This window comes from Rhipicephalus sanguineus, chromosome 1 (assembly GCF_013339695.2).
Source record: "Rhipicephalus sanguineus isolate Rsan-2018 chromosome 1, BIME_Rsan_1.4, whole genome shotgun sequence".
Taxonomy (NCBI): domain Eukaryota; kingdom Metazoa; phylum Arthropoda; class Arachnida; order Ixodida; family Ixodidae; genus Rhipicephalus; species Rhipicephalus sanguineus.
Window position 1 is genome coordinate 274,892,693 of NC_051176.1, and position 24,318 is coordinate 274,917,010.

The window sequence follows — 24,318 nt, forward strand, 5'->3', positions numbered from 1 at the left end:
CATAACCAGGTCTATTGAGTAGATAGCCCTTCAGGAGATTCACAACCGACAATTCAACATCAAAGTGCGTAAGTTTAACCATAATCAGTGTGTGGCTGACTACGTCAAAAGCCTTGCTCATGTCACAGTAGATTACGTCAACCTGTCCTCTCTGAGAAATAGGTGTGGAGATCTGCATCATGAAACTAGCAAGATTTGTGGTAGTTGAGCGGCCAGCGAGAAAACCATGTTGATTAGGAATCAATGAGCTTTTCACACTAAAACACAATATGTTGTGAAGAGCCAGCTCGAAGATCTTTGATGTGGCACATAATGGAGAAATCGGGCGATAATTAGAAGCATCTGTTTCAGAGCTCGACTTACATACTGGAAAAACACAAGCAGTTTTCCACATGCTGGGAAATGTGGAAGTGTCGAGGCAGTTATTAAATATCGTAGTCAGTACTGGGACAAATATACTGCCATAAGCTTTTAGTATGGCGGAGGGGATGTCATCTGGGCCACATGATAAGGATGGTTTTAAGCGCTTAATGCCTTCGCAGATAAGATTTTCATCCAGCGACAAAGCACTGAATGAGCTAACTGCCTTAATGATAATAATAATAATAATAATAATAATAATAATAATAATAATAATAATAATAATAATAATAATAATAATAATAATAATAAAGCTTTTTTCGAGCTTGACGGCGGACAGGTCACCGCAAAGAAACGCGTATAGCACCATCCATCCATTTGCTCCTTCCCCTTTTATCGCATTTTTTTTTTTCGCAGATCTGCGATTCAGTTAAGATATTCGCAGTGCAGTGCAAACGCCAGTGGGGCCAAGGGAGAGCGCTCAGCGGTGTACTTGCACCAACATTGCACGCATCGCATCCAGATTTCTGCTGCGCATACTATTGGTTCACGAAATTAGCCGCATACTATTGGTTCACGAAAGCTTCGGCGTCAGTCGAGCTCATCCGATAGTTTAATCATCGGATCCGGCCATCTAGTGTTCAACGGCCCACCACTGTGTTTTTCTTCTTTTGCCACAGTCTATACTCTGTTACACTAGCAGACGGTCTGTTTATACATTGCACGGCCTGCCCAACGATACACTGCTCAGAAAACTTTAAATGTCATCGTCCACTCGCCGTCTGTTGCGTACTGTTCACTTATTATGTCTCTCAACGTTGAGTTGATAATTTTCCGTTCCGTCGTTCTCTCAGTTGTCCTTGTCTTCCTTTTCATGATTCTCTGTTGGCCTCCAAGCTCCAATGCTGTATACCATGATCACCTTCCGACTGACTGAACTTAACACGCCGTCACACATCATTTCAAAGGATGCTGCTTAAATCATTTCGATGGAAAAGTTATTAAAGGGCCCTGCAACATATTTCCAAGTAACTATCGAATGCATTTATTAGTTTAGTGCCTCACGAATCGACCACCGCAAAATTCTTTAGAATTCGCCAAGTACGAGTCGAGTTAGTGATTTGTCGCACGCTGTAATTGCTTTCTCTCTTCTCTCGTCCCGAAGAGCACGCTGGATGTCAAGCAGGGAGGGATGGCACGGGGGAAAGAAGTTAAGTCACGCGCGCGTCATGACCTTGAACACTTTCTTTTTTTTTTAGAACGCGCGGCTTACTTTCAGTGTGATCGCGAGCGCGCGAGCGGGCACATGACGCCCTCCCGCGGCGGTCGCGGTAACTATGCAGCTGACGATGCTCAAATCCGACAGTGGCCGTGAATTTGGGTATATGGCATTATTTGTCGAGAAAAGAGGCAACGATTTCTATCTGACTTTGAGAATTGTAAATTCCAGGCCGCGTGCTGCGCTGTGTTGTATGGCTCGCGTGTTCTAGGAGCCTCGACTACGGATCGGCAGCGTTTTCTGACCATGTTGACAACGTGTTGCAGGGCCCCTTTAAGATATCTATGCTCGCTAAAGAACTCAAGGTGGTCAGAAATACCCGGATCATCCTCCTATGGTGTCTCATAGGCCAGGTGCATCTGCATGACGTGAACTCTACGAATTGACGTCCTTCAGGCCATGACTACGCGACAAGGTTGAAGCTGAAATGACACGCATGTATAGCACAAGACGGACCGCACTTGGGTACTGTATACCATAAGAACAAGTACAAGTTCACGTTTCTGCCACTGCATAGAAAGAAATGGCCGATATGACTCCTGACGCAAAGATATATACGTTAATTTTAGAAATTAATTCGCGTGTTTTCATTTTGAAAATGGGGTACTGTCAGGGCCGCAATACTGATGTCGTGGGTCGTGCAAGGTGTTGATGACCCTGACAATGCCCGCGCGCCACTTTAAAGCGCTTTCTTAAAGAATGCTGGCTCAGATAAAAAATTCTGCCCTTAATCGTCTCCCAAGTTGGATGCGCCCCGTCGAAGCATATAACTACACTATAGGCGCAAAGGCTGCGTCTTTCGGTTTTTCGGACAAGTCGCCTCTGGCACGCTGCGAATTGGGCAGTTCGCTCCTTTGAACACAATTTGTTCTTTCTCTTACTTGACGCTTGGAATTAGGAAAGCAGCGAGCACTTCGCAACAACTCTCCAGTCTTAACGTAGTAATCGCCGCACCTTGCATCAGAACGTAAACCGTGCTCAGTATCTTCCGCTGTCTCCCCTAACCCCACACCCCCTCCCCATGGCTGTAACTCGAGCTGGAAAAGTTTGGCTCGAGCTCTGTCTCGGGGAAATCCTCCCTCGCATGCAGGGAGAATTTCTGAGGACGGCGGTGGTCGCGACGACTCTGTCGCGTCTCTTGGAGCGCGCTTTGTCGCCTGAAAAATTAAGCGAGTCGGGGACGGCGGCCGTGCGCCTCCTGTGCCGCTCTCGCTCTGCCGGGCAATCTCAGCGCGCTGTGCGCAGCCCTGCATGCCGCCTGACTGCTCGCGCGCGCCTCTGGCTCTCGGCGTGCGTACACCTGGCCTGGCGCGCCCCGCGCTCCCCCACGACCGCCACTGCGGTGCCGGTGCGTGCTCGGGCCCGGGGCTCTTTCTTATTACTATTTGATGCGCGATTTCTCGGCCGGTCGGTCTTGCGGGGCTATCGGGGAGCGGTCATTATCGTGCCGAAACACACATTAGGAAAACCCGGGGAAAAACCTCGGAGGCCCGGCGTCCCTCGGGAATGCCTCCTCGGCGTTTCCCCGCTGCCGGTCTCCTCCGGCCCTGTTGTGCGGCTCACGGCTTCCACCCCGCCTTCGTCGACGTTCTTGGCGGCCACCGCCGTTTTCCACCGGCTGAGCTCGCGCTCTCCTTCTCACTCTCCTTGTTTTTGTTTTCTTGTTTGTTTGTATTACTGCGTGCGCAGGGTGCATGTTCGGGAAAAGAAAAAGAGGCGCAAGTTTGCACTGCGTCGTGTGCTCACATTGTCTCGTCTCCACTTCCGGCGTGCATTGTCCAAAACAGAATCTTTGCTAGTAGAATAATTGCTTTCCTCGGCTCTAAGAGGCAAGACGGCCAGGGAAGCCAGTGGATCCCGCGTGTTGAGCGCCCGTACGGCTGCAGCGTAAACAAAGAAAAAAAAAGCGATAAGGGAATGAAACATACGTTATAGCGGCGAGGGTACCAACAATTGCGCACGCCCGCCTCCCATCCAAACACACATATGTCGGCTTTGCCTACCTTTTCGCCGGTTTCTGAGCGACGTCGTTATTATGCCATACCTCTTCAAGCCAGTTTGCATGCTATATTGCCATCTATAGTTTTATGCTTTAGAATGTTTCACCAAAGGTAAACAAGGGGGCCACTTGTGCAGAACCCCTTATGTATACTAGTGATAAAAGTAGTTTGGTGCAGACATAGGTCTAGGAAGCCGTGAGGTGTGCGGCTCTGTGCTACTTCGGTTGTCTCTGGAGGTCGTCTGTGCTAAAGAGAAAATATCAAGCATGCGTACAAAACCTTTCGGCCGCGACAAAAAAAAAAAAAAAACTGCAGCAGTCTACCCTTTAAATTGGAAAACATAGACAAAACCTCCTTGCTCGCATGGCTCAGCGGACAGGTTTCAGCGTACTCCGATTACGCGTGGCGTTCGACTAGCTAACGGACGCCGAACGAAGCCCGCAAGCTGTCAGCAACGACTGGACGCGACATTCAGCATTGCTCCGACAGTCCCACAACAGATATTTGCTGGCTTCCTTGAGAAAGTGGAAAGCAAAGAGAGCGAGAGAGAGGGGGGGGGGGTCCCAAGCTCGTTAAAAACGAGCTTAGGACTTGGGACTTTTAACCAGCTTTTATCATGCGCGGTGGGTGCTGTCGACTTTTATGCATGTACATGTACAGGTCGGTCCACTGTTAAAGGGAACACTCGAATGAGCCCCCTTCATTTTGCTGGCCCCCTCATTCCAAGTGGATGTGGAAACGTTGTTTGTTCAAGGTACTGGTCTGTCAAAGGGAGTCGGAACTGTCAACCACCAGTAGTCTTATGTAAATCTAAGCCACTGTACTGTTGCAAGAGAGCGATATCCTGACATGCCCTGAAGGCAATTGTTCCCTTTAACAGTGGACCGACCTGTACATACCACTCAGAAGGAATACAAGAAATGCAACCAGGGTAACGGAACCTGCATGCAATGCATTGACTTTGCCGTGTTAAGCTTAGTACGCACTTTAGGGAAATCAAGGATCGGCTGTCGTTATTGATGATGATGATGCGGAGCTGCTCAGTAGCGAACTTATAACTTCCTGTGCTTTCCTCGATATATATAAAACTGTTTGGATTGTGTGAAATTTCTCACTGAGCAAATCAAAATTTTGAGGTCAAGTAGAAACCAACTTGCATCATAGTTGTATTTCTGTGAGTTACCCGCGTAATGACATCCATATGCTTCTGAATATGCATGCAGGCTGGATACAAGCGAAAACTCGTGGTACGCTTTATGCAGTAAAGCGTAAAGTAATTGTCAGCATCCGCAGTTCTGTAGCTTGAGCAAAGACATCGTGCTATTCGTCCATCCGTCGATTTCACTCGTGCTCGCGTACCAAACCTTCATGTGTGAACCCATCGAATCTCCGTCCGTCCCTGTAAAGCTGTTTTCTCCCGTAAAAAGGTCAATATGTGGCGAAGCGGGTTTAAGCAATGGAGAAAACGATCAGTTCCACCACCCGTCCGTTTCATTTCGCTGTCTTAAATGAGATTGCTTCTCTTTACTTCTCATCTCTCGCAAACTTTTCTCCACTAAATCAGTTCCGTCCTTAGCCATGTTCTTCTCGTGTCGTGGGAAAACAAGACGAAAGCGTTGAACAGCTTTGGCAGAGAACGAGTGTGTGAAGGCAGTGGGCGAGAGGCGGAGAGCGTGTGGAAGTACTTAGCAATTATTCCTTTCAGTAATTTCTTTCTCCGTCGCGCAGAGTCATTCAACGGCGCCACTGTTCTGTTCCCAGAAAAAGAACAAAAAAGGAAGGCGTCCGCACCTCACTAATGGGGTTCCTGGAATGACGACACATGTCACGCGGTGAGGACACGTCGTTGAAATCCGCAGTGTTTGCGCGCACCGGTCTCGCGATCATTGCCGCCGCGTCGCGCACGGCCAAAGCAATCGTGCCGTTCGTGTCGCACACGTCGGCGGCACGGTTCAACGCAATGTCGTTCGGATATTCCGGCTGCCCCGGAACCGCCACAGTGATGCGGTGGAAACAAGGCCCCAAGAACAGGCCGCTCTAAATTGCAGGCAGCGGCCATTAGCGCCCAGGGCCCGTGAGGTTCCCTCTAGCAAGGCTCGAATTTGTCGCCTGCCGCTCGCGTGCGGCTTCGCTCTCTCTTTTATTTTTGCCCCGCTTGGGTCGGCTGCAGAGCGAGCTCCTGGGGATCGATCGGGGCGGCCTATTGGGGGGCGGCGAACAGGGCTAATGACCCGCCGGAAAGCCTTTAATAATCAACGAGCCTGTAGGCGCAGACGCGGAAACGCACTTGAGCATTGATTTAGACGAGTGCCCTGCGTGGCTACCGCTCGTTTCGGCTCGCCTCAGACGGAATGGTCTTCCGCGAGCTCTAGTTGCCGTCTTCGACCCCGCCAACCACTTCTCCCCTTTTCCACGCTATTCCTTGCTTCCTGCTTGATTATGCGTTGGTGGCTTTTTAGGGGCGAAGCTCCTTAGAGCGGCACCCGTTCGTCCCCTGTATGTAGTGCGTAACCAGTCTTAACGCTAGTACCAGATCTTGACCTCCAAGGTGGTGCCGGTGGGAGATTTCTCCTGTGCGTTGTTGAACAATAGAAAATTCGCAGAGTGCGCGTTAACTAAAAGCCGACTTCTTCTGTCTCTCATTCCCCATTAGCAGCCATTGGCATGTTCCAGTAGGAAACGTTAGTAGAAGTAGAAGTGTAAGTGTTAGCTAAAAGCCGACTTCTTCTGTCTCTCATTCCCCATTAGCAGCCATTGTTTACGTTCAAGGTAGTGCCTGGTGAGATTTCTCCTGTGCGTGATTAAACAATAAAAATTCACAGCGTACATGTAAAATTAAAGTGAGCTGCAAGTCGCCATGACTCTCATCGACCCTTTAGTATAAACCGGCCCGATCTCACGTCGTTGATGATGTACTGAGCGTGAAGCTGCGCGACGCCGCCGCCAAGATCCTGCCGTACGAGAGCTTCGCCCCACTCATCATCATTCACCCTGTGGATATGCTGTGGAATTTTTTCTCATTTACTCAGGGTTTGGACAACAAGAACGTTGACTTACATCACGGTTTGTTCGTTGTCGTATCGCTGAAGCTTGCAATAGTCTGTATTCAAAAGAAAATCAGGTTGAACTATATTAAGAACGACTTATTGCTTCTAGCCAGAAAAAAGTATTATGGCAGCACCAGCAGACATATCGAATAATCGTTAGTGAGGGCGCTGGTCTCCGAAATTTTGGCAAAACGCAAGCGCGTGGTGAGCACTGCATAGGTGGTGTTAGGGCTCGGGCCCGGCCCGAACCTGAATGCCCGTAACCAGCCTAAATGATTCCGGCTTGGCTCGGCTGGGCCCGTTAGCTTTTGAACCGATAGGAAGCTTGGCGTACTTCTCGGTTGTTTTGGAGCTCCCAGCCGCACAGCGATTCCTTAATTGGAGGAGACACATTTGACTGTCAGTTTTAATATTCAACAGGTAAACAAAAAGTCACAGTTTCGTCGCAAGGGCCAATCAATGAATGCAATAGCAACAATTTGAAATGTGACACGAAGAAAGGCAAGCAGCTCGAAACTTGCAGCGCGCTGCTCAAGCGCTAAGGACGCACGAAAAAAACATACACAGGACGAGTGCGAAATAACTGTCACAGCTCTACACTTGCAGAGCGCTGTTCAAACACAAAGAAGGACGCACGAAAAGAAGGCACAGATATACACAGGACGAGCGCGAACTAACAACTGTCGGAGTGGTTACTTCTTTGTGCTTGAGCAACACGCTGCAAGTGTCGACTATACACAACCAACTAACCCCTTTGGCTCTTTTAGCTAGCAGCTCACTCATTTCGCAAACGCGGCCGCTGCAGCGAGCGAAGCGACCTTCTTGTGGCCTATAGCTTCAACGCAAACTTTGCGGTGAAAGCACAAGATGTACAAACATTCCCCCCCCCCCTTACGAGATAAGCGCGCGAGCACGGGTGACCATGCCCTGTAAGGCAAAGCACAGGTCGAACGCGCGCGTCCTGTCTCCTGCGAAACACGACGCGGGGCGACGACCTTTAAAGCTAAGCGCCCCCTTCGTGCCATCTCGCAGGTGATAGGGAACACGCTGAAGCACATCCGAACTTTTCGTACCGCCAGCGGTAAATTCTGTATATAAATAGCTTGCCGGTAGCATGCTGGAGGACGTATGGCGCGTGGCAGATATATATATATATATATATATATATATAATATATATATATATATATATATATATATATATATATATATATATATATATATATATATATATATATTATACGGAACATGACGGCGACGGCAAAAACCCGCCGAGAGTGTCCATATAATTGCTATCGCAATAAAAGAAAGTAAGGTCTTCCTCTGTTCATAATGCTTGTGCGTTACTTTGTGATGTAAATGCTTGTGCTGTATATACCTAATCGTGCAGCAGTGTTTAGCGAAAACATGCGTGCCTTTCCTTCCGCAACGCTCTAAACTGGCGGACGGAATGCACTTCTCGATGGGCAAGATCTTGGAAGTACTTGGTCTTGAAATCACAGCCTTAGAAAGAAAAAAACTGTTATTTCTCAAGGCGACCGGACTGAGCTACCGTCTTTTATGCAGCGCTGAGAAGTTTCACTACGTCGGCGGCAGGCACTGCTCTTTCCCTTCACATCTTAATATTTTCCTCCCCTTCCTCCTGTTTGATGGAGCCGAAATGATAAGAGGCGAAATGATGTCGGTGCACGGTAAAGAATTCCAGGTAGTCGCAGTTGTCCGGAACCCTCGACTATACGGCGTCTCTGTTAACCTGAGTCACTCGGGGAAGTTAAAGGGACCGACAACTGGTCAGAACATGTGAATAGGTCCCGGTGAAAATGAAAAGACCGTGAATTGTATTGATATTGTCACAAGGTAGCAGTGGGCCAGTGGCTCAAGGTGGTAGTGGGACCCACTCTGAAAGGGGGACAACGACGAAGTGCTGAAAGGACAGGCTCCGGTCCGCCATTGTATCAGCGTCTATTTCTGCTTGTATATATTTGTAAATATACGTTTTCTTGTAACATTATTGGTGGAGGTGCGGGGTACACCTGCGTGCCTGCGTTTCCTCTCGGAAAACCAACACGGAACTTCGGAGCGGTCGTCGCCTCCCTTTCCCTGCAATGACTGACCGAGGATCGCCGGCGCAGCAGCAGCAGCAGCAGCAGCAGCAGCAGCAACAGCAGCAGCAGCTCCATCTGGTTCTCCTGCCTCCTCGAGACCCAGGAACCTTTTCGGGCACTGACAAAGACAAGGTGAATGTGGAGGACTGGGTCGCATTGTACGAGCGCGTCAGCGAGTATTACAGGTGGGACCCCACGTTGATGCTCGCCAACGTGGTCTTCTACCTCAGGGATACCGCACTCGTTTGGTACGAGACGCACGAGTCGGAATTACCCACCTGGGACACCTGCAAGTCGAAGCTCATCGAGTTGTTCAGCAGGCCATTTGGTCGCCAGCAGGCCGCAAGAAAAGATCTCGAGTCCCGCGTTCAGACGTCGACGGAGTCCTACGTCTGCTACATAAAGGACGTACTGGGTCTTTGTCGAAAAGCTGACGGGAACATGACGGAGGCTGACAAGATTGCCCATATCTTGAAGGGGATTGCCGACGACGCGTTCAGTCTACTGATCGTGAAGGATTGCACCACCGTCGACGCCGTGGTCAAGGAATGTTAGCGTTTTGAGCAGGCCAAGAGTCGTCGCATCAGCCGCCATTTCGTACGACTACCTAATACTGCAGCCACATCGACCTGCCAAGACCCCCCCACGTTCACGCAGGCTACGTCGTCAGAAAATGTCACCCGCATCGTCCGTCGTGAACTGGAAGCAATGGTTCCTGCTGACGTTCCACAGGCTAACGCGTCCACCGTATCGCTCATACAAGCAGTCGTACGCCAAGAGATTGCGAATCTCGGCATAGCACCTGTTTGCTCTATTCGCACTCCCGAGAGCACTCCTGCCGTCGTCAACCAGATTCCAGTGTACCCTTCACGCTACCGAAACCCTGCTGAATGGAGGACAACTGATGATCGGCCAATCTGCTTTCACTGCTCTCGCGTAGGACACATTGCGCGCCACTGTCGCAATCGGTGGTCGTCGACTTCCTGGAACACCGGAACATGGCGCCGATTTGAAGGCAACTCGCGCAGGCTTTCTCCTCGTTCCGATCTCGAGGCTACTGATGTCCACGTTCCAAGCAGAAGGTTCAGCCGATCCCCGTCACCCCAAGACCGTCGATCTCTGTCGCCGCTTGTTCGTCTATCAACGTCCCCTACACGGCCTGGCCCCTCGACCTCGGGAAACTAGTCCATGCAGCTCCCGGAGGTGACGCTGCGACAACGACCCGGACTTCAAATCCTCTGTTGACGATTCCTACACGCCGAAACATTTTAGAAATCTTGGTGGATAACGTTGCCGTTACAGCCCTAATAGACACTGGTGCACAGATTTCAGTGATGAGTGCTGCTCTCCGGGAAAAACTGCGCAAAGTGCTCACGCCTCCTGTTCAGTGTGCAGTAATAGTTGCCGATGGGAGCACATCTACAGTTCTTGGTATGTGCACCTCTCGCGTGTGTATTGCTGGCCGTCAGACCATCGTATTGTTCACCGTGCTTTCGCAGTGCCCACATGACGTGATCCTTGGTCTCGACTTTCTTTCGACGCACTCCGCTCTTATCGACTGCTCGACGGGCCTTCTTCAGCTGGAACTCCCTCTAGACGCCTACGTTGACCATGACGCTCCCAGTCGCCTATGTGCCATGGAGTTTGTGCATCTTCCGCCTCAAGCCGCGACGTACGTCCAGCTTATCCTTGATCCACCTGTGCGTGATGGTGAATATGTTGTTTCACCGATTACCGACGTCGTCTTGAAGTATTCTGTTGCCGTACCGCACACTGTGGTCACAGTATGCCGCAACCAGACTTGTTTACCTCTCTTGAACTTCGATCTAACCACCCATGTGCTGCCTGCAGGTATTACGCTCGGCGTCGTGTCGTCACTGCAAGATTGCCATATCTCTCAGTTATCAGCAGGTGTTCCTAGTCACCATGCCAACTCGCTCGCTGCACTCGACCTTGCACGCACTGACATTGAGAAAATGATAGCGCCCGATCCTCCGCCCACTGAAGCACAAGACCTGCGTGGTCTCTTGACATCCTATGCCGATATCTTCGATCTTGACAACCGCCCTTTAGGCCAGACATCGGTTGTGACCCACCACATTAACACCGGCGATGCCAACCCAATTCACCGGCGCCCTTACCGTGTGTCCGCTGCCGAACGCGCTGTCATCCAGAAAGAAGTCGAAAAGATGCTCGCCAAAGGTGTCGTCGAACAATCGGCTAGTCCGTGGGCATCTCCTGTCGTGCTTGTAAAGAAGAAGGACAATACATGGCGATTTTGCGTTGACTACAGGCACCCCAACAAGGTCACTAAGAAGGACGTTTACCCCTTGCCACGCATCGATGACGCACTCGACTGCCTTCATGGCGCCAAGTTCTTCTCATCCATTGACCTTCGATCTGGTTATTGGCAGATCGCTGTTGATCCGCAAGACCGAGAAAAAACCGCATTTGTAACCCCAGATGGCCTGTACCAATTTAAGGTCATGCCGTTTGGGCTTTGCAATGCTCCCGCCACCTTTGAGCGGATGATGGATTCCCTTCTACGCGGCTTCAAGTGGTCAACATGCTTGTGCTACCTGGACGATGTTATCGTTTTTTCACCAACATTCGCAAGCCATCTTGAGCGGCTCTCCACTATTCTCGAGGTATTCCGCAAAGCTGGTCTACAGTTGAACTCCTCCAAATTCCGTTTTGGCCGTCGTGAAATAACTGTACTGGGTCACCTCGTTAACGCAGCTGGCGTCCAGCCTGATCCCGACAAAATTCGCGCAGTGACACAATTTCCCGTACCCTGTTCGGCTAAAGATGTCCGCAGCTTTCTCGGGTTGTGTTCCTATTTCCGCCGCTTCATCCGGAATTTTGCCGATATTTCGCGTCCTCTCACAGAACTACTCAAGAAAGACGTCAACTTTACTTGGGGTTCGCCTCAAGCTGCTGCGTTTTCGGCGCTCGTTACAGCCCTCACAACTACTCCAGTATTAGCCCACTTTGATCCCACCGCCCCGACAGAGGTTCGCACCGACGCGAGTGGCCATGGGATTGGTGCTGTTCTCGCTCAGCGTCAACACGGACGAGACTGCGTCATCGCCTACGCCAGCCGACTGTTGTCCACGGCGGAGAAGAACTATTCAATCACCGAAAGAGAGTGCCTTGCTCTAGTTTGGGCAGTTGCTAAGTTTTGCCCATACCTGTACGGCCGCAGCTTTACTGTTTAACTGACCATCACGCCCTGTGCTGGCTCTCTTCGCTCAAAGATCCCACGGGCCGCCTCGGTCGTTGGTCTCTCCGCCTTCAAGAATACACCTTCTCGGTGGTTTACAAATCCGGCCAACTCCATCAGGATGCCGATTGTCTGTCACGGTACCCAGTGGATCCACCCGACACCGCAGAGGGACCTGCTGAGTCTGGGGTATTCTCTATATCAGACTTCCTCGATATAGGTTGTGAGCAACGCCGCGACTCGGTTTTACGTCCCATCATTGACAGTCTGAGTTCCGGAACTCCAAGCAGTTCTCTACACTTGTACTGCCTTCACGACGGTGTTCTATACCGCCACAATATGCGCCCCCACGGCCCTGAACGCCTTCTCGTCGTGCCTTCCCACTTGCGGGCAGATGTTCTTCGCCAGCCCCATGATGAACCTACCGCCGGTCACCTTGGAGTTACACGCACTTACGATCGCGTCCGGCGCCGTTTCTTCTGGCCCGGCCTTTATCGCTCCGTGCAAAAGTACGTCAGCAGCTGCGACCTCTGTCAACGTCGAAAACGACCAACAATGCTTCCAGCCGGACACCTTCAGCCTATTGACATCCCCGCCGAACCATTCTACCGCGTCGGGCTCGACCTCCTCGGACCATTCCCCACTTCTGCATCCGGGAACAAGTGGGTCGCCGTAGCGACTGACTACGCCACACGTTACGCCATTACCCGCGCACTTCCCACCAGCTGCGCAACTGACGTGGCCGACTTTCTGCTGCATGACATCATCTTGCATCACGGTGCTCCTCGCCAGCTTCTCACCGACCAAGGCCGATACTTCTTGTCCCGCGTCATCCAGGACATTGTTCGTTCCTGTTCTACGAACCACAAGTTCACAACGGCATACCACCCGCAAACTAATGGGCTTACGGAGCGCCTAAACCGCACTCTCACCGACATGTTGTCGATGTACGCTTCTGCCGACCACCGCGACTGGGACGCAACGTTACCCTACGTCACATTCGCTTACAACTCCTCCAGGCATGACACCACAGGTTATTCCCCGTTTTATCTTCTGTATGGACGTGAGCCATCCCTCCCTCTTGACACGCTGCTTCCCGCTGGCTCGAACTCGCCTGTCACATACGTTCTCGATGCCATTGCCCGAGCCGACACAGCACGACAGGTTGCCCGAGAGCGCCTCACAGCATCTCAGGCCACTCAAAAAGACCTGTATGATCGCCGACACCGAGATGTCTCCTATGAACCTGGTTCACTTGTCCTATTGTGGACCCCATGTCGTCGCCTCGGTCTCTCAGAAAAGTTGTTATTTCGCTATGACGGACCATACAAAGTCCTGCGGAAGGTCACTGACCTCACATATGAAATACAGCGAGTCGCCGATTCAGTGCAGTCAACGCCAACGCCATCCACTGTTGTGCACGTCGTAAGACTGAAACCATATGTGCCGTCCTCCTCACTACTTCCGTGACCAGCGCCGGGTCGGCGCTTTTACGCCGCGGGGTAGTGTCACAAGGTAGCAGTGGGCCAGTGGCTCAAGGTGGTAGTGGGACCCACTCTGAAAGGGGGACAACGACGAAGTGCTGAAAGGACAGGCTCCGGTCCGCCATTGTATCAGCGTCTATTTCTGCTTGTATATATTTGTAAATATACGTTTTCTTATAACAATATGTTCGAGCAGCCTTTCCGCGATTTGAGTGGGATTATTCTGAAATTCTGTTCAAAAGCCACAAAAGGCCGGTATGCATCGCGCAGCCTTGATGTTGATCCATGCCTTGATGTTGCCCTATGGAGTGACTTCCTTTAGTCTACGCAGTCTGAGGCTTTTATTCGCACCATAATTACTGTCCAAGATTAGAGTATGTACATTATTATCCACCCCCGCTAGACTCTATGCTACCTATAGGCAGCATAAAATCTAGCATAGAAAGCGCTTCTCAGCGTTTTTACCTCGTATACGAGGTAAAAACTCTGAGAAGCGCGGCGCTGCCTTCGCAGCAACTAGTAGAACATGTCAAACCGTTGTGCATGCGCGCGGAGTGCACGCATGCGCAGCAAAGCGCAGCGCACCAACACAAAACACTGCCGCGCTCGCCTCCCACTGTTTGCAGTATGTGCTGTGTGTACGACGTCACAGTTCGCCGCAGGTCGAAAAATTCTGATTATAAATCCTGTGTTGATTATAAGTCCTGGGTGATTATAAATCACCCTGTGTTGTTTCTCGTTTTTTCTGGTCCGTGTCTCAACCTGCAGCGCGTCACAGGCATGAAGACGTACCAAATAGCCCCTATTGCCGCCTTATTACCTGATTATAAATGTTTCACGGCGTTTTCCGCGTTACCATTCCGTGATTAGACATTCTGACCGGTAGGCTTTCCGTCGCACTAAAGAAAACTGGTACCATAAAATTGGTTTTCGGTCCCTTTAAGCTCCATGAACCACAACCATCTTCCTTTTGTGAAGGGCAACCAACCGGGCTCAGTCCTGGTTAACTTTCCCCGCTTTTCACTCGCCCTTCTCTCTGTCCCTTGTACACACAGCCAGTCATTCGATCCTGCTCTGGAATCCTTGTGAATCACTGAAACGCTCAGTACTTAAATAAGAGCGAATAACAGTTGCTAAAATGTAAACTTTAAACGTACTGGTCTATTGATTTTCATAATTTTCGGGAAGCACGCACATACGCACACACTCCCGCGCACCTTCGCACTTATGCACACTTCAGGTTATTCCTCACTATTGGATTCGATGCACGAGCCTTCTTTACTGGTGCCTGTGCATATCGATCAGCCCTCGCTGTGCTACCACTCCTGGATTCAAATTGAACCGGGCCGCAAGTGCATGGCTTTATAGTCGAGGTGACGCCATTTTGGAAACCGCTATATTGCAGCCGCTCGGCTTGCTGTTGCAGAATCTATCGTGATTTGCCCTGCCGCAGGTGCAGCAACTTCCAAAACGTGAAACGAGGCGAGGTCTGCAAAGTACCGGGCTCCACAGTGACGCCAGCTCCTCCGGGCAGCCCTACGCCCATTCGGCTGCCGCATGCCAAGCCTGACGTCTTCCAAAATGTCCTTCTCTACGTCTACATGGGCAAGGTGAGATCCTCTCTATCTCGGCTTACCGTACTTGCTCTAATTTTTGGGTACCAGAGCTCAGGCATCGGCGAAAAATTGCTTTTGTAGGGTAATGGTGAGTTTTATATAATCTAGCGACAGCGAGCATAATAATGCGGTCTGTTGATCTTCGTACCAACGCTCGCCAGGAAAACGACGTTTGCGTAGGTAGCACTTAGGCTCATAAACCCTTGGTTTTTGTATAGGCCGCATGGAATTCCTTGAGCGAGAGCGTGCGGACGTTTACTACACCTGTTCTCACCTCAATTGCACGCGTATACTTGACTCTATCGATCATATTATTTAGGATGGCCTAGAAGATGACACGTGTGTGTGTGTGTGTGTGTGTGTGTGTGTGTGTGTGTGTGTGTGTGTGTGTGTGTGTGTGTGTGTGTGTGTGCGCGTGCGTGCGTGCGTGCGTGCGTGCGTGCGTGCGTGCGTGTGTGTGTGTGTGTGTGTGTGTGTGTGTGTGTGTGTTTGTGTGTGTGTGTGTGTGTGTGTCGTGCGCGGGGTTTGCCTAAGATATTTTCGCTTCTCAACACCAGTCCATTGAAAAGGATCTGTTTGTATTTGCACTGCCGCCGAAATCTGCCCCCATGCATTAAGGTGACAAAAGTATAAATGCCTGAAGGTAAAGCAAATGAGCAGAAAGAATATCACAAGCTGACAGATCGTCTGCTATAGTGTTCCGTTCTGAAATCATCTTTCCTATCTTTGGGTGTGTTACTCTTTACTTAACTGTCTAAGCTATACCAACAGCTAATAAGGAGATGCTGCTTCATTTATTTATTTTTTATTGCGATAATAGTTTACACGGATACTCGCGCCGCGCTAGCGCTGTCGCAGATGCGATGGCGCGCCTGATTTTGTAGGCCGTGTGATCTGCTGAGTTTCAGAGGCGCAATACAGGGAAACAGTTGAGACAGCGCAGAACATCCCCTTTTCGACGTGCACGCGCACTCTCCGCTGCCTTTGCTGCTCCACGTCAGCGTTGTTGACTTGTGGCCGCTACTGTTCGCGGTCGATTAGATCTGGGCGCATGACAGCGCGCTTGTTTAGTTAGTAAGCGACTTTTAAGTGCAACAAACGTATACTGACCGTACCTTACTACGTTAATTTATACTTCCCACGCTTTACTTCTCATAATATTCGATTACCTTGCTACTCGAAATGCTTCGCCTGTCAAACAAACCTGCAACTTTTTATGCTGATGAGCATGCGGTTTGGTCGTGTGAGATTCATGTGTGTCACCCCATTTCCATGGAAACTGTGTATGCAGTTGCTAGAATCGAGAAGAAGAAAAAAAAAAGCGTCGAGGAACATAAATTGTTGTTGCGTGCTTGTTCTTAGTGAGTAAAAGTGAGAGTAAAATATAGAGAAATAAGTTCGAATGAACGTATTATAGATATTTTCAATGTACTATCGCGCTCAGTATGAGCTACATCATGCGAGCGCGTGGCCAAGCGCTCTGCAAGGTTGTACAGTGGCGCCGATGATGGCATATTTTCGAGTTATCGGGAGAGAGTTTGGCTGCTCGTGCGAGCGCGCATCGCCCCCACTTGATTGCTTACATCCTCGAAGTTATTATTTCCGAAGCTGATATCACCAAAGAACAAAACGAGGGCGAGGGTGAAAGCCGGTGGAGGCGATGCGCGCTCGCAGGGACAGCCGCACTCTCTCCCGATAACTCGAGAATATGCCATAATCGGCACCACTGTACAACCTGGCAGAGCGCTCGGCCACGCGCTCGCGTGATGTAGCTCATACTGAGCGCGATGGTACAGCTGTATTGTTATACCCAATGTCGGAACTTCGCCGTAAACCATCGCTATTGGTTTCAGTGGGAAGATCGACATTACACACTCATTTCATTTATCTTCACGTTATATAACAAGTGTTAAAGCGAAAGTGAAGATTAATATGTTCCTAACGATAACGCGCGCTTCAGAATAAATATAAGGCCATGGCGCTTTTTGTTTTTTCGCCTGTATTGGGCAACAGTACTGGGGCCAATATAATGTAAGGATTCCTTTTGCTTAAATTCCTTTCGCTTTAATAGATAAATATAAATAAATAAATTTAAACTTCAATTTTATTTTATTGTCAGATCCATTTCATTGCTCGCTTATCATCCACCGTTCAGGAACGGTCGGTTTATAACAGCCCGCTCGCACCAATAACGAAGTACGAAAGCGAATAAAGCGGTTGCATCATACCGGCCCCGATTGTGAAGCCGGGCATCGTGCGTCGAACATTTCGAAGCGTTACCCGTAAGCGCAGTGGTATCGCGTCGCCGCGGGTCTTTGTTTTTGTGCCACTGTCGCAGCTCCCCTGCAGCTCACTCGTAAATAAATCGCGCAGGAGCGTATTGCGGCGACATCCGTTTGCGTCGTCTAGTGGAAGTTGCGCTGAGCCGAGGCAATTTCCTCCTTGTTAAGGTGTGTTTTATTGGAATGCTAGTCTCATTCTTCTTCTGTGCAGTGAAGAAACCCTTTGCACTGAACGATAAGTCACGCGTGTGGCCTATGGTTTGCATCTTAACGACTGCTCAACCTCTTTAGGGGAGCGGCATCGTTGATAACTGGAAAGCAATGGGTGTCAGCGGCCTAGCGACAAAGTTCGCGTAGAATCGCGAGTGGGGCTAGTTGGTGGATGTTCATTGTGGAATAACTTACAGCGCAACGCAGTTACATTAACGCACTACACTCACCTAATTCGTTCTAAACAACTGCGCTGGTTGGTGGCTGTGTGCAACGTTAGAGGGGCAAAGTGTAAAACCTTCCACAATGTTTCTATAAACCCTTCCCGCCATTGGTGGCAGCAGTGTACAACCATACGATAAATCTAAGAGCCATAGATCAATACGTTATTACGGGTTTTCCGAAGGTTCCTCCAGTCAAGGTTCCTCCAGTCAAGCGTAGGACAGCCTAAGAAACCTGGAGTACACTTCCAGTCACGTGTTCTTTTCTGAGTTGATAGCGCGAAACGGAGCGTTCCGTTTATACGTTTGATTCGAGGAATATGTCGAGTCACATTCCTTTCGCTCGTCTGATTTCCACTGCATCTGCTTCAAAACAGCCTGTACCGACACAGCGCTCGCTCTTTCGCTTGATAGGAAGCTCTTTCCCGGCTGCTTCGGTTATTTTTTATTCCCGAGTATGCAGGCCTTCGTACAGCACTACAAACACGCGTCTCTGTCGGACAACAACCCCCTAAGTACGTCGACTAAAAATACTGAAGCCGCCGTAGGTTTTCGTAAAGCGGTCCTTTTAGACAAGCCAGCGTTCACACAGCCTGCAGAACAGCACGGGGGCGCACTCGTCCGGAATGTTTTCCGAGACAACTTTTGAGAAGTCTCACTTATCCACCGGGGACGTCGAGATCTCACAGGCAAGATTTCTCGCAGGGGTTGGCTGCTCTGGTGGTTCTCGCTCTCGTATATAGGGCGAGAACCTTTGCTTGATGCTCCAGTGAATAACGGCACAATCGACTGACGTATCACGATACCATCTATTCCAGAAAAACAGTGACTATATATATTTAAAATTTACAACGCTTTCATGCTTTACGCAATTAAAAAGTTGCATAATACTGTTAAATAACTAAATATAATCAGGTAATAAGAATCACTGATATCAGGGAGTAAAAAAATGCAGGTGATTTCTGAACGGGACCTCGAGTGACGTGCACTTTGTCCTAAGCGTGCAGGATAATCTTTCGTTTAAAAAGCTGGATGCATAATAGGTGGGAGAGCCCGTGTTTGGTATAAATGGTATAAAAAATGGTATACGTGAGACTTTGTTTATCGCCAGTAATGCAATGGGGGTTTCTGAAGACGCTCTCGAACTTTGAAAGTCGCATTTCTTGCCTAAAGTCAATATTTAGCAATTTAGTTAAATAATTCCAATAAACAAGTTAACTAATTACAAAACAAAAAATTGTCTGTAGTGCGCAAGGTGACTGTCAGCAATTTGCAACTGATTTCACTCGCCTGCCTCTAATGCTGTATCTTTTAACCCTTGGCTAAAGATAGCTGGAACACCGAGTATTTTGGCTTTGCTGTGCACTAAAGCATTTTTACCTCTCCATGCATGTTTAATGTGGTCTGAGGCTGTTAAAAATATTTAACAGCGAACATACCGATGCTAAACCTAAAATACGCGTGTGCGTACCTGCGACCTTTTTTTTTTCTCCACTTCAAAAAATAATAGAGCAAACTCCCACCAAACACAGACTCGCCAATCTCCCTTTACAGTCATGAGAAGTATAGAAACATGTCGGCAATTTTTTTAACTCCGACGTCGATTATCCTCCATAGTGCTTACGTTACCAAAGATCGAAGTGTCAGTGGATGGCATAATCAGAAAAAGTGACATGTTCATTCGAGCCGCCCAGCAACTAGCGCTTTATCAGATATATATGCGATATCCGGGTTACATACATGTCTATACAGATGGCTCCAGTGTACCAACATCTTCAACTTCGACATTTATTGTACCGCACCTCAATGTACAAGGTTCATTTAAGTTATCTCGCGTGACATCGTCTACAACAGCTTAAATGTTCGCTATCCTTAGTGCTATAAAATTTATCAATTCTGTAAGAGATGCTCAAAAATGAATAGCTTTCAGCGATTCACAGGCGACACTAACATCACTCTGTAGCACAAAAGCGAAAACAATCAATGATAGGCTAACCCACGAGACACTTAAAGAGCTCACAAAGGCAAATCAAAAGCATCATGAAATAATGTTCCAGTGGATACCGGGACATTGCAACATTCCTGGCAACACAGCAACTGATGAAGCAGCCCGACAAGCACATCGCAAACATGATATGGCTTCTGTTCCAATATCGAAAAATGAATTGCGCAGCATTTTAAAGGGAATATCTTTGAACATGTGCAGATATACGTGGCTTGACGAAAATTCTAAATGCTATGATTTGTAGCATAGAGATCCACTTACTGAATTTGAAATTCCGTTATCTTTAGACAGAAGTGTGGAAACACTTATTCACTGATTAAGGGTTGGCACTGCCTACACCAAGCATTTTTTACACAAAACTGGCCGCGCTGAAACTCCTGAATGTGACTGTGGATTCGTAGATGAAGACATATATCACCTCCTACTAGAATGCTCACTCCACGACACACTAAGACGCCGACTTAAATAATTGTTAATGGCGTTTGACCGCAGACCACTACGTCTAAGGAAACTTTTGGGCCCCTGGTCAACAAGAGGTTTACAGAAGTGCGCTATAAAATCATTGAAAATTTTTCTTGAATACAGTGGCATTCTTGGCCGTTACTATAGCGCATTTAAGTTTTGTTTTGTTTAAACGTAACAGTGTATTTATGTGACTGTTGACTATTTTTGTCTTGGTTATTCTATGTAATGGTTGTTCCTCAACTTTTTTTTTTAACAGCACCGTGTATATACATATGTGTGATTGTTGAATATGTTGGTTTGACTGTTATGCTGCGTCTTGATTGTTATGCTAAGTTGTATAATGTATGTGCTGCGGATTTGTTATGCTTGGAAATTTTGGACCCTATATTCTCTATGCTCGACTCCTCTAAGAGCTAAGCAGTAGCCGGCGCCTTGTTTGTGCGCCAACGTCTCGTTACATCGTGTCAATAAAAAAAAACTGTGATATCAATAATATTTTCATATTTGTAACTTAAGGTAGTAAAGGACACTTTATCGCTGTTTCTAATTTTTTTTTATTCCTCCTCGTCCTCACATCATGGAAAGTCTTTCGATCTGTGGCATTTTTCTTGACATATATTTGTTAGTCCTCAGCTTCAGAACTAAAATTTTGGTCACGCACTGGTATTTTCTTTTCTTTTTTTTTTCTTTCGAAGAAAATATATTTTTTTTGTTATTGTGATTATATTTCTCAAAACATGATAAGGAGTCTGTTTTATAACGGAAATATCCACGGTCTAACATCGATGTTTAGTGCTTTCATCCGAAGCTTACTGTACTAACCAGATAATCTGTATACTTCCACACGTAGGCGCCTGTAAGTGACTTACTCTCAGAGTTCTTCCGTTATCGTTCTCTTATCTACGAAGGCTGAACCCGCGTTTGGCGGGGCAAAACAGAAGTTTTCGCATAGCTGCTCTGTTTCGCACGAACAGAAAATGCTGCTCTCATATAAAATGCTAGATTATGACTTCCTGCAGAATCAAGCGGCAGCGCTTAAAAAAACCTTTTTTCTGGCCCTTTATAATCACTGTTACCATATATATATATATATATATATATATATATATATATATATATATATATATATATATATATATATATATATATATATATATATATATATATATATATATATATATACTTTCACATGCACGCATTGTTTTGTACTGGCCACTAACATATGGTTTGCAAGCATGCATTAATATATATATATATAAATATGTATATATATATCCGCAGAAGAGAATAACGAGGTCCCGTCACGGACGGAAGGCTCCCAAACCAAAGCGCTTGCCGAAAGCCCTAACCGAAAGCGCCAGACGTGCGCGCCATCTGTGAAGGCTACCGACAACTAGCGGGAACTGCTTTGTTGGCGCTAATTTCGTCCTTGCATATTGTAGCGAGAACGGCACTGCTACTTGTTGGCTATCCAGAAATACGGTTTCTATGGGAATTCTGATCTGGCTGGTCCACTTTTTCAGGCCTTCGAACATTCAAGAATTCTTTTTGTTTTCATTCTCCAAGTGTTGAATCTTCCTACTCTATAGTCACTGGAGCCATGAAAGTCGACGGCCGAAAGTTAACCCAAAGTCTACCCAAGTGATCCAAAAGTTCACCAAACGCTATGGGCTACACTTAAACGGAACATTAAGGTCGCCTTAAGCATTTTTTTTTTATCTACAACCATACGAAGAAAACGGATTGTGAAGCCTCAGAAATCATGAGGGAAATTAATTGTTATGCTTACTTTAAATCGGGAAGTAGTCAGACAATTCCATCCAGAATCTCCCATGGGAGTCTCCTGAGTGGTGCGTAAGCGTTTGCTACTAATCACCCGCTGTTTCGTCGTCGTATGATGCTGTGTTCGGGCGAGAAGTGCGCTCTTTGTTCTTTATGTCGTCCAGTATCACGCAAAAGGCGTAAACGCATGTGTGTATGTGTGTGTGCGTATAGGAATGTAAAAGGGCGAAAATTAACTGCGATCATGACCGTTGTGTTTAAAGTGCGGGCAAGTGCACAGTGACTGTTTGTGCGAGCATCTTGATCAACTCTGTAACGTGTGGAGGACGTTTCGCGTGTGTGAGCATTTATGATGCGTGAACTTGTTGCGTGTACAATTATACTGTAGTACTGGGATTAGTTATGTGGATGTACATTCGTGTGTGAATTCATATTGTTTTGTGATTTTTGACAACGTCGCGATGAAAACTATCATGTAAGAGAAGTATAGAAATCATTAGTTCTGCATTGACTGTAGTCCAATCTGGTGTTTCATGGTCTCGTCAATGAACTACAATACTAACTTAATGGCCTGTCGATAAACCACATAAATTGTATTTTGTTTTCGTGCAGATAGGCCAAAGGTGAGTTCAGTTTAGACTTAAAGGCTTCAAAGGCAGTTATCGGTGATAACTGTCATGTGTACATTCAAGCTCCCAACGGCATGTTTACTGCTTTTTTTCTTATTTATTTTGTTTACATGCGAATTAGTCATTATACCTGCACTATAGTGTTCATCCGCATTTGCCGTTCTGGTTGCTTTGCTTTGGTGTGTTTTTCGAAGTACGTCGTAGAAATATTATTTTAATTTATTTTCTTTCTCTTTTTCTTTCAGATCCACCTGCAGGACAGTACAGTGTTCGAAGCGCTGGCGCTCGCGCATGAACTGGGAATTGAAGAGTTGCGGCAAAGTTGTGAGGATCACGTGACCAGCACCATGTCCATACACAATGCGTGCACGTTCTTGGCTTCCGCTTTGGCTATGGAAGACAGGGTTTCTAGCTCAGGCAAGAATTGCTTCTGGTCTGCGTCCACTAACGCACTCGCTTGCGGGCTCTAAGCATCACTGAAAGCAGTACGTGGGAGACAGCAGAGGGCTAAGGCTCTTTAGAAGCGGCTATCCCAACATTTCATAACCGACGTTAAGAAATAAAAGAATGGGAAACCAATGTAAAAATAACAAATAAAACTGTTAATTTCCCTGGGATACACTATTTCAACTTTTCTTTAGAACAGTTTTGTTGTTTTTTCTTTGTTTAGGCAAGTGCCTTGTTCAAGAACAGCAACAACAAAAAATGACACGTTCCTTTAATTACACCTTTAGTACTTTACGTTTCTGTGTGATGAATCTGACTTAGCGCATGGTAGGTGAGCGTTTGGCTATCGTAAGAAAAGAAATCAAATTTCAAAATACAAAAACAAAACAAATATTATTCCGCCTTTCAGGTACAAAAGGGGGCAAGTCATTCGTGGACAGGTGTACGGCGTTCGTGGGCGAAAACGCGATGGAGTGCGTCAAGACGAGTGCGTTTTTTAACCTCCCCAAGGACGCTCTTATCCACCTCGTGTCATCGGACTACGTGAGTATCATTCCACTGACGATAACGCGTGCCTGCATGGCGTATGCCCTATCAGTGACCATATACTGGACCATCCATGCTGCAGCGCAGACAAACTTCGCCCACTTACCTTACGCCACCCTCGGTGGTACAGTGGTTACGGGGCTCGGCCAGTCGCTCACTACGTGCGCATGAATTTAAGCTCGTATATTGGAATATGCCGTACAACGACAGCAATCTTAACTTATAAAAATTAAATTCTGTGGTTTTACGTGTCAGAACCATATGATTACGAGTCATGCCGTAGTGGAGGACTTCCGATTATTTTGTACCACCTTAGGTCCTTTAACTAACAACAGCAATTTGTAATTACGAAATTCGCACATGGGCGATCAATGACGAGAATTGTTCGCAATATCGGCGTTGTGAAACACTTGAATTGCGAGATATGTGCGTGAAACCTGCCAGCAAAGAGAACGTTATTGTATGCGTCCGAGTAAGCTGAGCATTTTTTCTCACGTTTGATTTCGATAAGCTAGACACTAAAACTGGCGAAAATTGTAGCCATTGCGACAACACTGCTTCCGTTTCACGCATTCGGTGCAAATGATGTGCATCTGTATCGTGTACCGGTGGTGTCAC

At 47.7% G+C, this 24,318-nt stretch overlaps 1 protein-coding gene across 1 annotated transcript in view; it reads left to right on the top strand.

Annotated features, from left to right (window-relative positions):
* The window catches only part of LOC119379001 (uncharacterized), a 138,338-nt gene that overhangs the window by 107,046 nt on the left and 6,974 nt on the right, over nt 1-24,318 (top strand). The window contains exons 3-5 of the mRNA XM_037648125.2: nt 14,951-15,107; nt 22,953-23,124; nt 23,564-23,697. Of these exons, the coding sequence (XP_037504053.1) occupies nt 14,951-15,107; nt 22,953-23,124; nt 23,564-23,697 (463 nt within the window). The remainder of the gene's footprint in view (nt 1-14,950; nt 15,108-22,952; nt 23,125-23,563; nt 23,698-24,318) is intronic.